We start from the raw sequence: 17,831 nt of genomic DNA, 5'->3' as shown, positions 1-17,831 counted from the left end.
GACTCTCAAGGGAATTAACCCCAGAGAGGGCTTTGATACCTGAAGTCCTCATGGAGGGGGATTCTCCTTCCAAACATTAACCCCAACTCCCTCTCTCCTCCTCCCTATCTTCCAGATGCCATCACCAACCTTCAATGAAGGTAAGTAAAATGTTATTATATATGTTTATTTAAATTTATTAATACATAATTGAACACTATATTTGTTGTGTGTATGTAAAACTATAATTAATCTCTATAAAATGTATTTTTTTGGTGAATATTTTTGGGTTTCTGGAACGGATTAATTGTATTTCCATTATTTCTTATGGGAAATATTGCTTCGCTTTTCAGACTTTCCGAATTTAGAACTAACTCCTGGAACGAATTAAGTTCGATATTTGAGGTTCCACTGTATTAGGTACTGAAATAGTATTCAAATAGTCACAGTCACACTGACAAGTGTACATTTTCACCTGCCTTGGTCATTTATTATTGTCTAGAAGTATATGCAAAGTATTTATAGGTCTCAGCAATGTTTTAGGCATGGAGTATATATGAAACTTCTTGAAGTATGGTGTTATGACGAGTGTCACTAAACTGCTGACAGAGCAGGCATTGGAGTGACACTTGATTATTACACACAAATATGTGTATGTATGTCTGTCTAGCTCTACTTATCTTTATCTGTCTTTCTGTCTGCCTATGTGTTTCGGTCTTTCTGTCTGCCTGTGTGTGTCGGCCTTTGTCTGCCTGTGTGTGTGTCTTTCTGTCTGCTTGTTTCTCAGTCTTAGAGAGCAGCTCATAAACCAACAGGTATTACACATGATGCAGTAGTCATGTCTGATTCCTGATGAAGTGAAAATGCATATTACTTGCCACTGAGTTGCCAGTCATGCTAATTATGTCTTATATGTACAAGCACTGTATAGCACATTGCCTGGAATTTTTGGGTTATCCTAGGTAATTTACACTATGTATAATTTATTTATACATGTGAGAGAGAGAGAGAGATATATAGACAGAGATATAGATAGAAACAGCCAGTGGTATCAAAAATGAAGGAATGTTGCACAAATGTTACACATGGGTTATCAGGGTTTTTGATATTTCCTCAACTGCTTGTGGTCACATCCATCACTTTCCTCTTAAAAGGGGAGTGTTAATATGATATGACATCAGTGAATCCTTGGTGTTTGCTGTGCTATTTGTTCTAGCTGGTGCTCAGTTGAACTAGTGTTCCCACAAGGTACTAAGTGGTCCCAGATTTTTTTAATACTGCGCACACCGAGGGTTAAGACCCATTCTATGCTGACCAGGCATCTCGGGGCAATCGTGCCAAATTTGGAGGCAGGAAAAATAAAACGTAGATCTATGTTTGGAGCTCTAGCAGTAAGAATGTAGATCTGCGTTTGGACAGTTAAGGGGTTAATGGTGATGAGGCATCTGCTGATCATGAAGTGGCAGAGAGATTCATTGATGTTTGCCAAGATTGTTGCTGATCAAAATCTAACAGCAGAGACATTGCTGTTCTGGTGTAAATGCTTCAGAAAAACATTGACTACTACTGATGAGAAAGCTCCAATAGGAGTTAAGAATGCCAAGGATACATTAACTGTGCTGAGATGTGCTAATGCAGCAGATACACACAAATGTAAACTTGCTGTAGTGGGCAAAAGCCTCCATCCTCATTGTTTTAAAGGCGTGAATACCTTACCAGTCCATTATTTCGCTAACAAAAGGGCATGGATCACCAGGGACATCTTTTCTGATTGGGTTCACAAAACTTTTGTACCAGCCGTTCATGCCTAGTGCAGGGAAGCCAGACTGGATGCCAAGTGCAAGGTTTTGTTATTCCTTGACATCTGTTCTGCTCATCCTCCAACTGAACTTGCCAAAAATAAGGTTTGTGGCATGTACTTAACCTCAGATGTGAATTCATTAACCCTTTGAGGGTTTCGGACGTACTAGTACGTCTTATGCGCAGGGGTTTTTGACGTACTAGTACGCATAAATTCTAGCACCGTCAAATCTCGCGGGAAGAGGCTGGTAGGCCTCCATATGAAAGAATGGGTCTATGTGGTCAGTGTGCACAGTATAAAAAAAAACCTGCAGCACACAGTGCATAATGAGAAAAAAAAAACTTTCACGTTTTTTTTTGGCATAAAACAGCGTCTTTGCACTGTATTTTCGTATGGTATTTATTGTTGTATTCTAGTTTTCTTGGTCTCATTTTATAGAATGGAATGCATATCACAGAAATTGAGATGATTTTCACTGGTTTTACAATGAAAAGTACCTTGAAATTGAGCTCAAAGTAGCAGAAATGTTCGATTTTTACCAAGTTCAAAAGTAAACAAATCATGCCAAGCGTCCAATACACGTCAACTGGTGAGCCTAACATTCTTTTGCAATTGCGCCAATATGATTTATATCATTTTTTACACTAATGCAGTAGTCTGCATAACAGTAAATCTTCTATTTTTCGTGAGAATAAAAATTCAAAGTGGAAAGCAAAAGAATGTAAGAGGGGCCTTGAGACGTGACTAATGAGCAGAAGAAATGTCATTTTAGTGCCAGGAATGTATTTCTTGTTTGTTCTGGACACTATTCGGAAATTGGCATTTTTTGAAATTTGTGTGAAATTGGCAAAATTGCTAAATTCTGACCACTGTATTGGATAGTTGAAAATGGTAAATGGGTGGTTTCTTGCACTCATTCAATAGAAAAAATGTAGTTCTAGCTAAATATTCATGTTTTTTGTCGACTAGTACAGAGGAATTGGCCGAAAATGGGGCTCAAATTGGGCAAAATCGCCAATGCGTAAACATCGCCGAGACCGCTAACTTCGCGAGAGCATAATTCCGTAAGTTTTCCATCAAATCTCATAATTTTGGTGTCATTATGATCGGGAAAAGATTATCTTTTCATAAGAAAAATTATTTTTTTTTTTTTTTAAATTTGGCCGACCCTGAGAACGAGTTTCTGAGAGGGCCTGTCGACCCTCAAAGGGTTAATTAACCATGTGATAGACATTCTTAGATCAGTGAAGACTAAATATAAAGACAATTTCTTGAACAGCACGCCAGCAGCAGTAAACAGAGGCGTGGGTGTGGATGGCTTCAAGAAACAGTTTACTCTAAAATCTGCCATATATACAGCTGCTAATTCATGGAATTGTGTAACTAAAGATGCACTTACCTGACACAAGCTCTGGCCTGCAACCATGAGTGGTGGTGATGGACAAAGTGAAGAGCTGAAAGGATTCCAAATGTTAACCCCCTGGAGGGTCCAGACACCCAATTTTTTTTTTATGAAATGGTTAAGAATCTTTCTGATAGTAATAAAAAAAGTGCAAAATTTGATGAAAAATTGACAAAATTACACTTTTGCAAATTTTGATATCAGTGATACTTATGCATCAGCAATTTTGCCCACTTCGAGTCCTATTTTAGGCCAGTTACATTGTTCCAGTAGACCAGATTCTTAGCTATTTCACTAGTATATCTTCCATTTTATCGATTAAGTACAAGAAATTGTCCAATCAAATATTTCAGCTACCCAATAAAGTGATCTGAAATTGGTAATTTGGCCAGTTTCACACAAATTTCGGAATGTCAATTTCAAAATACGGTCTAGAATAATGCAGGCATTCCTGCCATGAAAATAACATTTCCTTTGTTTATTAGTTACATTACCAGGACTCTTATATTACAGGTCCACCATCACAAATCCGGCAATCAGTTATTCGGTTCCTTCAGTTATTCGGCACTAATTTTGGCTAGCATAATTTCAAATTTCCAGGGTCGCCACACCAACCTGCTGGTAGTGTTTGGTGGCGCTACTTGCTGCATAAGTCATTCCAATTTCTTTTTCTCCATTTATTGTTTTAACCCGCTTACTTTTAGCCCTAGCCATGGTTCCAATGAATAAAAGAAATGCTTCTCATTATGTAAAGCACCTACACAGTACATTATCCATTAAAGATAAGGTGGCTTTGAAGCCACTGTCAGTTGCCATGAGCTCAGTCTCGTGAAGCAGGGGAGTATGCTTTATTATTACGCTAATATCAACACTACAGCTTATTTGCCTATCACAATTGATCTAATATGACATAAGAAACAATATAAATAACATTAAACATGTTAAATACTCCAGAATGAATAATATTTGGCATAACACCAAGCAGTTTGACAGAGTTATGAAGAGGATATAGTAAACAAATACCATTCTCCTATCTTTGTCTTGGGGGCTTATATTAGAGAAAACGGAGTATAGCACAGGGCTAACTGTGATATACACTCGTACTCCACCATAAGCATGAAACAAAAAAGTTATTTTCTCTATAGACTATCACACATAGCAGCATATGTGTAGAGAACCTAGGATAACCCCAAAAAAGTCAACGTGGCTTATTTTTAGTACCTGGCTTGGATTAGCCATGTATGATTTTTGGTAAATATTCAATTCCCAGCCAGGGTAGAAACATTAGGCGTGTTTCTTTACACCTGTTGTCTGTTTACCCATCAGTAAATGGGTACCTGGGTGTTAGTCGACTAGTGAGGGTGTTATCCTGTGACACTGACCTAATTTTCTTGAAATACTTGGCATAACAAGTGCCTTTCTATACAGTAGTATGTCACTGATGTCAGCAAGGCCTGTATATCTTGTACATGTACGTGTAGTAAATAAAGATATTATTATTATTATTATTATTATTATTTTCTCAGTTGTTTGTTGGGTTATCTTATTCAAACTTGGGCAATGTATGATGGAAAGATACTTCTTCACATAAACCAAAAATGAAAGAAATCAGACCATAAATAGCGGAGTTCACTTCTCAGCCATTAGCGGCCGCTTAGCGGTATATTTTTGTATGGTTGTTATGGTTATATTCTCATTTTTTCGGTCTCATTTGATAGAATGAAAGATGTACTACAGAAATAGATATGATTTTGATTGCTTTCATGACGAAAAGTACCTTGAAATTGTGCTCACAGTAGCGAAAATGTTCTATTCTTCAGCGAAGCTCAAGAGTAAACAAACTCTCTGCAAACTCTCTGCTGCCTATTTGTCAACCATGCCTCTACCCAGGAAAAAAATTTTCCTCCTATTCCATGTGCTTTAAGTTTCCTCAACAGCCTCTGATGTGGAATTCTATTGAAAGCCTTACTGAAGTCCATATACACAATATATTCATTACGATGATCTACCTCCTCAAACACCTTAGTGAAAAAAATTAGTAAATTTGTAAGACAGGAATGCTCCTTTGTAAAACAGTGTTGAGATTCATTTATCAATTTATGCCTTTCAAGATGGCTGCGAATTGCCTCGGCAATTATTGATTCCGTAAATTTTCCCACTACTGAGGTAAGGCTTATTGGTCTATAGTTCGAAGCCAAGGACCTGTCACCTGCCTTGTAAATGGGAATTACATTTGCCATTTTCAACTTATTAGGCACTATGCCAGTTTGTAGTGATATGTTGAAAAGATTAGCCAAAAGTTTGCTAAGTTCCTCTTTACATTCCTTTAAAACCCATGCAAACAACTTATCAGGACCTGGGGATTTGTTAGGTTTTAATTTCTCTATTTGTCTGAGGACTATGTCACTATTTACCCCAGTCGTGCATAGTTTATCATCATCCTGTTCTACATAATTCATTATTTCTGGAATTTTGCTAGTATCTTCCTGGGTAAAAACTGAGAGGAAGTAGGTATTGAAAATTTCACACATCCTTATCACTGTCAATGATCTGGCTTGAGCTACTCTTAAGTGGGCTTATCTTGTCTCTAATCTTATTTCTGTATACCTGAAAGAATCCTTTTGGGTTAGTCTTCGAATCCCTTGCAACCTTAGCCTCATAATCCCTTTTTGCTTTTCTTGTTCCTTTTTTTATTTCTCTTTAATTGAATATGTTGATTTCTAACTGCCCTTACCCTCTTTTGATATGCCTATATATGCCTCTCTTTTGACCAGTGATATGTTTTAATCTATTGTTCATCCATTTGGGATCATTTTTGTTAGATCTAATTTCCCTACTTGGAACAAAAGTTGTCTGAGCAGCCAGAACTATGCTCTGAAAAATGCCATATTGGCAACCAACATCACATACCTGACCCATAGTCAGGTCACCCCAATTTAGCCCACCCAGGTATTTTTTCAGTCCCACGAAATTGGCCAAGCGGAAGTCTGGGACAGATACTTGATTGCAGTTTACTGGGTAATTCCATAATATATTGAAACCAAGTGATTTGTGATCACTTTCCCCAAGCTCATCATTAACTTCAAGATTATTAATTAGTGAATCTTTGTTGGCAAGAACCAAGTCGAGCAGCTTGTTTCCTCTAGTTGGTTCTCTCACAAACTGTTTTAAAAAGCAATCCTGAACTGTATCAAGAAAGTCGCTAGACTCAAGATTTCCTGTCAAGTTGTTCCAATCAATTTGTCTAAAGTTAAGATCTCCCATTAACACAACAGTTTCATATCTAGACGCCTTATGAATTTCGTCCCATAGCAGCTTACTGCACTCCCTATCAAGGTTTGGGGGCCTATAAATCACACCCAAAATTAATTTTTCATGCCCTTCGAGAAACTAGCCCAACAGATTCTGTGTCTGATGTTTCTAATCTGTCATGTCTAACACAACAGTTTAACCCTTAAAGGTCCAAACGTATATATACGTTCTTACGCATAGCGCCCCAAAGGTATACAGTGGACCCCCGCATAACGATGGCATCACATAGCGATTATTTCGCATACCGCTTACTTTAATTGCAAAAATTTTGCCTCACATACCGCTTAAAAACCCGCTTACCGATTTTCGTCCGAGATGCGTCCAATGTGCGGCCTGAGCCACGCTCACATGTTCCGCCGGTGGCATTGTTTACCAGCCAGCCTCCGCGGTAACATCCAAGCATACAATCGGAATATTTCGTATTATTACAGTGTTTTCGGTGCTTTTTCTGGAAAATAAGTGACCATGGGCCCCAAGAAAGCTTCTAGTGCCAACCCTACAGCAATAAGGGTGAGAATTACAATAGAGATGAAGAAAAAGATCATTGATAAGTATGAAAGTGGAGTGCATGTCTCCGAGCTGGCCAGGTTGTATAATAAACCCCAATCAACCATCGCTACTATTGGTGGTACAGCTGCTGCTGCTGCTGCACTGTCAGCTGCTGCTGCTGCTGCACTGTCAGCTGCTGCTGTAGCACCGTTGTTGGTGTGGCTTATTGAGAATACCAAGAAACAATTAACCCCAGAGGATTTGCCACCCAGGATAACCCAAAAAAGTCAGTGTCATCGAAGACTGTCTAACTTATTTCCATTGGGGTCCTTAATCTTGTCTCCCAGGATGCAACCCACACAAGTCGACTAACACCCAGGTGAACAGGGAAAAATGCCTGGAACTAGTGCTCATATTGGTGAATTTAAAGCCAGCAAAGGTTGGTTTGAGAGATTTAAGAATCATAGTGGCATACACAGTGTGATAAGGCCTGTTCTGGAAGAAAATGCCAAACAGGACCTACAGTACTCAGGAGGAAAAGGCACTCCCAGGACACAGTGTCTCATCAGTCATTGCTGCATCTTCAATAAAGGTAAGTGTCATTTATTCTTCATTTAGTAGACTAGTACATGCACAATATATACTGTGCATGTACTACTCTACTATTGTGCATGTATCCTTCTCTTTGTGTGTGGGAAAATGTATATTTCATGTGGTAAAATTTTTTTTTTCATACTTTTGGGTGTCTTGCACGGATTAATTTGATTTCCATTATTTCTTATGGGGAAAATTCATTCACATAGCGATTATTTCGCATAACAATTACCCCTCTTGCACGGATTAAAATCATTAACCGGGGGTCCACTGTATATGTTTTATTTTTTTCATTTTTCCTGCCTTCAAATTTGGCACGATTGACCTGAGATGCCTTGTCAGCGTAGAATGGGTCCTAACACTCAGTGTGGGTGGTATTAAAAAAATCTGGGACCATTTAGTACCTTGTGGGAGTGCCAGCTAGAGCAAACGGTGCAGCAAACACCAAGAATTCACTGATGTAATGTCATATTAACACTCCTCTTTTAAGAGGAAAGTGATGTTAACCCCAAGTTTAGGGTCTGTCTATATCTGTCTATCTGTCTACCTCTGTTTATCTGTCTCTGTCTATCTGTCTGTCTATCTGTCTCTCTTTGTCTATCTGTCTCTGTATCTCTTTAAATCTGTCTGTCTCTTTCTATCTGTCTATCTCTGTCTCACAGGTGCTCATAAATACAAGTATACATAGTGTAAATTACCTAGGATAACCCAAAAAATCCAGACAAAGTGCTATACTCTGCTTGAAGATATGAGTAAAGGTGATGACACAGTCTTGTGGCTCTCTCTGAGACAGAGAGCTAGATGGATAGACAGACAGGGAGCTTGACAGACAGACAAATAGACAGACAGACATGTTTGTGTACCAGCGAAAACAAAGTGAGGGCGATGCTCATCAAATATCACCTCTAATCTTTTCTTATCTGCTGCACCGTCCCCCACCCTTGTGTATCCTCATCAAACTTCAGCTCTTATCAGATGTTATCTCATCTTATCATGTCACTGTCAGGGGTGGACTTTGTTTTTCATGCTTCAAGGGAGGTTATTATTGCCTATTATTATTATTACGTATTATTCTTTTCACCTCCTCCTCCTCCTCCTCCTCTTCCTCTTCCTCCTCCTTCTCTTCCTCTTCCTCTTCCTCCTCCTTCTCTTCCTCTTCCTCTTCCTCCTCCTTCTCTTCCTCTTCCTCCTCCTTCTCTTCCTCCTCCTCCTCCTTCTCTTCCTCCTCCTCCTCCTTCTCTTCCTCCTCCTCCTCCTTCTCTTCCTCCTCCTCCTCCTCCTCCTCCTTCACCTCCTCTTCCTACTCCTCCTCTTCCTCCTCCTTCTCTTCCTCCTCCTCCTCCTTCTCTTCCTCCTCCTTCTCTTCCTCCTCCTTCTCTTCCTCCTCCTCCTCCTTCTCTTCCTCCTCCTTCTCTTCCTCCTCCTCCTCCTTCTCTTCCTCCTCCTCCTCTTCCTCCTCCTCCTCCTTCTCTTCCTCCTTCTCTTCCTCCTTCTCCTCCTTCTCTTCCTCCTTCTCTTCCTCCTTCTCTTCCTCCTTCTCTTCCTCCTTTCATCCTCTTTCTCCTCCTTCTCATCCTCTTCCTCCTCCTTCTCCTCCTCTTCCTCCTCCTTCTCCTCCTCCTCCTCCTTCTCCTCCTCTTCCTTCTTCTCCTCCTCCTCCTCCTCCTCCTCCTCCTCCTCCTTCTCATAGTTATTATATACTTCCACATATCCAAAACATTGCTGGGACATATAAATACTTTGTATATATTCCTAGACAATAGTAAATGGTTAAGGCAGGTGTAAATGTCCACCCATCAGTGTGTTTGTGACAATTTCAGTACCTAATACTAGTGTCAGAACAAAGATTGGTTATAAAATGACAAGAACTTCTACAAATTGTAATTATCAGAACATAAAAATTACATAAAATAATATGAAAAATAGAAAAAAAGGTATATTGGCAACACTTTTGCAAGAGGCAGGACTCGATGTTGCTGTCACGTGAGCATCCAGTGCCAACTTCCCCGCCTCATATCTCAGTAAGTACTGACCCTAATTTTTTTTTATTCTAAAACATTTCAAAAAATGTGTTCTTTTTTTCTATAAACAAAAGATTTTTTTTTTTTTTTTTTTTTTTTTTTTTTTTTTTTTTTTTTTTTTTTTTTTTTTTTTTCAAAATATTAGGGGCGCTGCGCGAGTGAACATATATATACGTTTGGACCATTTAACCCTTTGACTGTCGCGGCCGTATATATACGTTTGTGAGGTACCGTGTTTGACGTATATATACTCATAAATTCTAGCGGCTTCAAATCAGGCAGGAGAAAGCTAGTAGGCCCACATGTGAGAGAATGGGTCTGTGTGGTCAGTGTGCACCACATAAAAAAAATCCTGGAGCACGCAGTGCATAATGAGAAAAAAAAAACTCCGACCGTTTTTTTTTAATTAAAATGCCGACTTTGTGGTCTATTTTCGTATAGTATTTGTGGTTGTATTCTCGTTTTCATGGTCTCATTTGATAGAATGGAAACTATATTATAGAAATGGAGGTGATTTTGATTAATTTTACTATAAAAAGAACCTGGAAATGGAGCACAAAGTACAGGAAATGTTTGATTTTTGCCGATGTTCAAAAGTAAACAAATGATGTCATTTTCCAATAAATGTCCAAATAGCCATTCTAATACGCAGTCATGAATGGGTTGATGTAATTTTTACAATTATTACAGTATTGCAGTAGTCTGCATAACAGTAAATCTTCTATTTTTTGTTTGAATAAAATTTCAAAATAAAAAGCAAGAGTAATATCACAGGGACCTGGAGACATGACTGATGAACAAAGAAAATCTTATTTTAGAGCCAGGAATGTCTGCATTGTTCATTCTGGACCTTATTTTGAAATTGTCGTATTTTTTAATTTTCGTGAAATTGGCCAAATTGCAAATTTCTGACCATGTTATTGGGTAGTTGAAATCGGTAAATGGGCAGTTTCTTGTGCTCAATCGATAGAAAAAATAGAGTTCTGAAGAAATAGTTATGAGTTTGGTTGACTGGAATAACGGAATTAGCCGAAAATAGGGCTCAAAGTGGGCGAAATTGCCGATTTTTAAATATCGCCGAAGTCGCTAACTTCGCGAGAGCGTAATTCCGTCAGTTTTCCATCAAATTTCGTTTTTTTGGTGTCTTTACAATCGGGAAAAGATTCTCTATCATTTCATAAGAAAAAATAATTTTTTTTTTTTCGAATATTTTGCGACACCAGGAGCAACTTCAGGATTGGGCCCTTCGACAGTCAAAGGGTTAACCCTTTGAGGGTCGACAGGCCCTCTCCGAAACTCGTTCTCAGGGTCGGCCAAATTTAAAAAAAAAAAAAATTATTTTTTCTTATGAAAAGATAGAGAATCTTTTCCCGATCATAAAGACACCAAAAGTTTGAAATTTGATAGAAAACTTACGGAATTATGCTCTCGCAAAGTTAGCGGTCTCGGCGATGTTTACGCATCGGCGATTTTGCCCACTTTGAGCCCCATTTTCGGCCAATTTCACTGTACTAGTCGACAAAAAACATGAATATTTCGCTAGAACTCCATTTTTTCTATCGAATGGGTGCAAGAAACCACTCATTTATGAAATTCAACTATCCAGTACAGTGGTCAGAATTTAGCAATTTTGCCAATTTCACACAAATTTCAAAAGATGCCAATTTCCGAATAGGGTCCAGAATAAACAAGAAAGACATTCCTGGCACTAAAATGACATTTCCTCTAGTCATTATTCACGTCTCAAGGCCCCTCTTATATTCTTTTGCTTTCCACTTTGAATTTTTATTTTCACAAAAAATATAAGATTTACTGTTATGCAGACTACTGCATTAGTGTAAAAAATGGTATAAATATTATTGGTGCACTTGTGAAAGAATATTAGACTCACCAGTTGACGTGTATTGCACGCTTGGCACGATTTGTTTACTTTTGAAGTTTGGTAAAAATCGAACATTTCTGCTACTTTGAGCTCAATTTCAAGGCACCTTTCTTTGTAAAACCAGTCAAAATCATCTCTATTTCTGTAATATGTCTTCCATTCTATAAAATGAGACCAAGAAAACTAGAATACAACAATAAATACCATACGAAAATACACTGCAAAGTCGCTGATTTTTTCAAAAAAAATGGTCAAAGTTTTTTTTTTCTCATTATGCACTGTGTGCTGCAGGATTTTTTTTAGACTGTGCACACTGACCACATAGACCCATTCTTTCATATGAAGGCCTACCAGCTTTCTCCCACTAGATTTGAGGCCGCTAGAATTTATGAGTACTAGTACGTCAAAAACCCCTACGAGTAAGACGTACTAGTACGACGAAAACCCTCAAAGGGTTAAGGGTTAAATTATCTCTGATATACATCACCACTCCACCACCCTTCCTGTTGACCCTATCAGTGTGGAATACTTTATAACCCTGTATGCTGCATTCAGAAGGCATTTCTTTATCCTTCAAGCTGAACCAGGTCTCTGTTATAGCAGTAATATCTATATTACCTGCACTTGCAAGTAATCTTAGCTCATCCATCTTATTTCTTAGACTTCTACTATTTGTATAGTAAACCTTAAGGGAACTAGTCACTCGTTGCCCTCTACTATCTCTTTTTGTTTGTTGATCAATTGTTTTAATGTCACCTTTGCACCATTTATAACATTTCTGGTATATGTATTTTTAAATGTTTATACAGTAATGTACTGTATATTGAAATAAACAGAATAGAGGAAATCAGCTCTTATATACACCTACCATCCGACTTACGACCTGCTTGACTTACGACCTGCTCGACTTACGACCTGCTTGACTTACGACCTGCTCGACTTACGACCACTCGACTTACAACCGTGTTTTTTTTTTTTTTTTTTTTTTTTTGTCAAATTTCTGGGAAATAAACAACTATTTGTGTTGTACACAGTGTTTATCCTAAACCTTACAGTATAAAATACAGTACTAACAGCATAAAAAGTAAAGTAAAACATGAAATACCAAAATAAAACAATAAAATAGTCATTACAAAAATGTGATGTTGATATTCAGTAGTAAAGTGCGACTTGCATCCATTTTGACTTACGACCGGTTTCTCGGAACCGAACTCGGTCGTAAGTCGGATGGTAGGTGTACATTATTTATGTATAAATACTGATCAGAGAGCCTGTCGTAAGTCCGAGGCGTCAGTAAACAAGTACGTCGCTAAGTAAGGAGAGGTTGTATACAGTTGGAAAATCCTAGAGAGACTAATCCAAAATCTGCACATGGAAATCACTTCCTATGAAAGCAAAACACTTGGTAGGCAGTGCAACATCCTCCCAATGAAAAGAAGGGGTACCATGAGTATACTAAGAGACAACACAATAAGTGTTAGGGACCTAAGATTGTTCAACTTGCTCCAAGTATACATATGGGGGATTACCAGTAGACCCATGGTTGTGTTCAAGTGGGAGCTGGACAGGCACCTAAAGTCAGTACCTGATCAGCAGGGCTGTGGTTCGTATGTCGGTTTGTGTGCAGGAAGCAATAACAGTCTGGTCAGGCCCTGATCCACTGCAAGGCACGGTCATAGACTAGGCCGAGGGGGCATTGACCCCTGAAACATCCTCCAGGCGCTCCACGTATATCCTTGTACAGTGGACCCCCGCATAGCAACTTTAATCCGTGCAAGAGGGCTCATTGTTATGCGAAATGATCGGTATGCGAATGAATTTTCCCCATAAGAAATAATGGAAATCAAATTAATCCGTGCAAGACACCCAAAAGTATGAAAAAAAAATTTTACCACATGAAATATACATTTTCCTACACACAAAGAGAAGGATACATGCACAATAGTAGAGTAGTACATGCACAATATATATTGTGCATGTACTACTCTACTAAATGAAGAATAAATGACACTTACCTTTATTGAAGATGCAGCAATGACTGATGAAACACTGTGTCCTGGGAGTGCCTTTTCCTCCTGAGTACTGTAGGTCCTGTTTGGCATTTTCTTCCAGAACAGGCCTTATCACACTGTGTATGCCGCTACGATTCTTAAATCTCTCAAACCAACCTTTGCTGGCTTTAAATTCACCAATATGAGCACTAGTTCCAGGCATTTTTCCCTGTTCACCTGGGTGTTAGTCGACTGGTGTGGGTTGCATCCTGGGAGACAAGATTAAGGACCCCAATGGAAATAAGTTAGACAGTCTTCGATGACACTGACTTTTTTGGGTTATCCTGGGTGGCAAATCCTCTGGGGTTAATTGTTTCTTGGTATTCTCAATAAGCCACACCAACAACGGTGCTACAGCAGCAGCAGCAGCAGCAGCTGACAGTGCTACAGCAGCAGCAGATGATGCTACAGCAGCAGCAGACGGTACTACAGCAGCAGCAGCTGACGGTGGTACAACAGCAGCAGCAGCTGACAGTGCTACAGCAGCAGCAGCTGACAGTGCTACAGCAGCAGCAGCTGACAGTGCTACAGCAGCAGCAGACGATGCTACAGCAGCAGCAGACGATGCTACAGCAGCAGCAGACGGTACTACAGCAGCAGCAGACGGTACTACAGCAGCAGCAGCAGCAGCTGATGGTGGTACAACAGCAGCAGCAGCAGACGATGCTACAGCAGCAGCAGACAGTACTACAGCAGCAGCAGACGGTACTACAGCAACAGCAGCAGCAGCTGACAGTGCTACAGCAGCAGCAGATGGTACTACAGCAGCAGCAGCAGCTGACAGTGGTACAGCAGCAGCAGCAGCTGACGGTGCTACAGCAGCAGCAGCAGCTGACGGTGGTACAGCAGCAGCAGCAGCAGCTGTACCACCAATAGTAGCGATGGTTGATTGGGGTTTATTATACAACCTGGCCAGCTCAGAGACACGCACTCCACTTTCATACTTATCAATGATCTTTTTCTTCATCTCTGTAGTAATTCTCACCCTTATTGCTGTAGGGTTGGCACTAGAAGCTTTCTTGGGGCCCATGGTCACTTATTTTGCAGATAAAATCACCAAAAACACTGTAATAATACGAAATGTTCCGATTGTATGCTTGGATGTTACCGCGGAGGCTGGCTGGTAAAAAATGCCACCGGCGGCACATGTGAGGCTGGCTAAGGGCGCACATTGGACGCGTCTCGGACGAAGAGCGGTGAGCGGGTTTTTGAGCGGTATGTGAGGCAAAATTTTTGCGATAAAAGTGAGCGGTATGCGGATTGAACGTTATGCGATGCATACGGTATGCGGGGGTCCACTGTATAACTGTTTCATATCTCCCTCCTATCAGGCAGCACAAACATCTTTAATATTTTGGGGTATATATTTTTTTTTTTTGTAGTATTCTATAGTAGTCTGTACTTTTTCAGGCATTTCCACAAAACCTAAAGGTTGAACCCATTGTGGTGCAAGAAAAGGATTATGGGTCAGAGGTGGGCCTGCTGCGTCGTGCACCAGCCACGTCTTTGCAGCATCCTCTTGAAGCTTCAGAACGATCTTATCACAAGCGCCAGGAGCAACTGAGGCTGACTTCTGCTAATAAAGTTTTTGGAATTGGATTTGCATTGCACCTTCGGCACGAAAGATCTGCTGTAAGTTTTTGTATATCTTGTCTGGTATTTAGCTGTCACTTTTTGACTGAAAAAATCTGAAGTTTGAAAATAGTACTGTGTTTTACTGTAGTTGGAGATTCTGTGCTCTAATACAGTGGACCCTTGGTCATTGGCCGTAATCCTTTCCAGAAGCTCGGCCTAAAACCGAAATGGCCGAAAACTGAAATATATTTACCACAAGAATTAATGTAAATACAATTAATCCGTTCCAGACAAAAATATTCCCCCAAAAATAGTTTTTTTAACAATTAAATCAGTTTTACATACCTTTATTGAAGATTAATGCTGGCTTCTGGAATGCCTGCTACACTCCCTGCATGTCTGCTACACTCCCTGCATGCCTGCTACACTCCCTGCATGCCTGCTACACTCCCTGCATGCTTTTTACACTCCCTGCATGCTTTTTACACTCCCTGCATGTTTTTTACACTCCCTGCATGCTTTTTACACTTCCTGCATGCCTGTAACACTCCCTGCATGTCTACTACACTCCCTGCATGCCTGCTATACTCCCTGCATGCCTGCTATACTCCCTGCTTGCCTGCTACACTCCCTGCATGCCTGCTACACTACACGTTTAAATTCCATGGTGTTTTTCATTTTCTTTACCACAGGAACTTTACTAGGAACTTTCTTTGTAGCCATGCTTACTTGTTTTGCAGTTGCACTGCAAAAAACCCACAAAAAACAATGGAAAATAAGCGAAATGTTTGGATGTATGAGCAAAAGCTTCCTCACACACCGAGACACAGCCAAACTGACACGCAAGCGGCCTAGCTGGAGGACGGACGTGTCCCAAACAGCCGATCACCGAAATAACTACTAATCACCAAGTTGGCTGATAACAGGGGCGGCCGATAACAGAGGGTCCACTGTACAGTGGACCCTCAGTTATCAGCCATTTCGCTTACTGGCCATTTTTTTGGCTTCCGGCTATTGGCTGTTATTTCACTTATTGGCCGTATGGGATGCGTTAACCCGCCGCTGCTAGCCGCTCGCATCAGTCTGGCTTTGTCTCTGGGCGAGTGAGGAAGCTTCTGCTCGTTCACCCAAATATTTCACTGTAATCCATTGTTTTTGTGGTTATTAAGTGCAACTGCGAAATAGGCAACCATGGGCCCAAATAAAGCTCCTAGTAAAGCTCCTTTGGTAAAGAAAGTGAGAAACACGATGGAATTTTAGGAAAGGTGTTGAAAAGTATGAGAGTGAAGGAGGAAGAGAGAGGGGAGAATGTGCCTTCTTCGATGATTCAGTGATTGTGATATGTATGATACTAAAGCAGCAGGAGTCAGTAATGGCTATAGCGTCAGCCAGTGATGAAGTGTAGCATTAACAGTGTAGCAAGTAAGTTAAGCGATAGAAAAAGGACAACACGAAACCGACTCCTCCAGTGTTGTTGGAGGTATATAGGGCCACTGACAATATATGCTGCCCTGCCTATATATCTTGTTTCTATGTTATTAATATTGTTTATTATGTCATATTAGATGGATTTTGATAGATAAATAAGCCGTAGAGTTAATAGCATCATATTTAAGCCTCCCTCTCCGTTTTGCATACACCAACAAGACTCTTCATTAAAGATAAGAGTGATTTAAATGTTCATTTATCCATTTAATTACTCATTTTATTTAGTTATAATTGTTTTCTGTATGTAAAACTATAGTTAATCTTTAAAAAATGTATATTTTGATAATATTTTTGGGTGTCTGAAATGGATTAATTGGATTTACATTAATTCTTATGGGAAGTATTATTTCAGTTATCAGCCATTTCGCTTTTAGGCAGACCTTCTGGAACAGATTATGGCCGATAACTGAGGGTCCACTGTATAAATATGTATACATATTTTTTTTTTTCAACAAGTCGGTCATCTCCTACCGAGGCAGGATGACCCAAAAAGAAAGAAAATCCCCAAAAAGAAAATAATTTCATCATCATTCAACACTTTCACCTTGCACATAATCACTATGCAGAGGCGCTCAGATACGACAGTTTAGAAGACCCTCCAAACTGTCACTATCCCAAACGCCTCCTTTATCTTTATATATTTGTTAAAATTGATTTTTACCTATTTATATTTTTTCAGGCTGCATGTCCCGAGATTGGCCATTTAGGCTTCCTGCCGAAGTCTGATGCTCACTTTCAGGCATTAACAGGTCGAGATTTGGACTTGGATTTCACTGATACACTTGGCCTTGAACCAGAGGTTTCATGTAATCCTCATTTATATATGGAAAAGATGCAGCAGTGTTCCCGATTTGGCATATAGAAACAATTTATTAGATGAGTGAAGAATAAGTAAATTCTTTAATATGCTGTTTCTAAAGTTTTTGGATAACTAGGAATTTTCTCTGATGTATACAGAGTACATATAACATTTATTTGTAAGGTTTCTTGTATAAAACTAAATGAGAAAATTAATTTGTATAAAATTCCTTTATTTTTATATGATCGAACTTCTAGGAGGAGGTTGCAGTAGATAAGCCTTCTACCCTTCCAGTGTTGGTTATCTGTATGATCTCAGATAACACAATTGATGTCTGTTTGCCCCTTCTTTGTTGCACAGAACAATTTTACAGGCTAAGAGCTGTTATCCTACCTCAGCTGATTTCAAAACCCAGCCCCATCTCAGGTATGCTACCAT

The 17,831-nt window shown here is 39.6% G+C and overlaps 1 protein-coding gene across 2 annotated transcripts in view; it reads left to right on the top strand.

Annotated features, from left to right (window-relative positions):
• The window catches only part of LOC128703898 (proteasome maturation protein), a 43,621-nt gene extending 26,017 nt beyond the window's left edge, over positions 1 to 17,604 (top strand). For both annotated transcript variants that reach the window (XM_070087078.1, XM_070087079.1), the window contains exons 2-3: positions 14,942 to 15,163; positions 17,274 to 17,604. In XM_070087078.1, the coding sequence (XP_069943179.1) occupies positions 14,942 to 15,163; positions 17,274 to 17,456 (405 nt within the window). In that variant the 3' untranslated portion in view covers positions 17,457 to 17,604. The remainder of the gene's footprint in view (positions 1 to 14,941; positions 15,164 to 17,273) is intronic.
• The last annotated feature ends 227 nt before the right edge of the window (positions 17,605 to 17,831 follow it).

The sequence above is a fragment of the Cherax quadricarinatus genome, chromosome 20 (assembly GCF_038502225.1).
Source record: "Cherax quadricarinatus isolate ZL_2023a chromosome 20, ASM3850222v1, whole genome shotgun sequence".
In the NCBI taxonomy this organism is placed as follows: domain Eukaryota; kingdom Metazoa; phylum Arthropoda; class Malacostraca; order Decapoda; family Parastacidae; genus Cherax; species Cherax quadricarinatus.
This window is presented reverse-complemented; position numbering and strand designations above follow the sequence as displayed.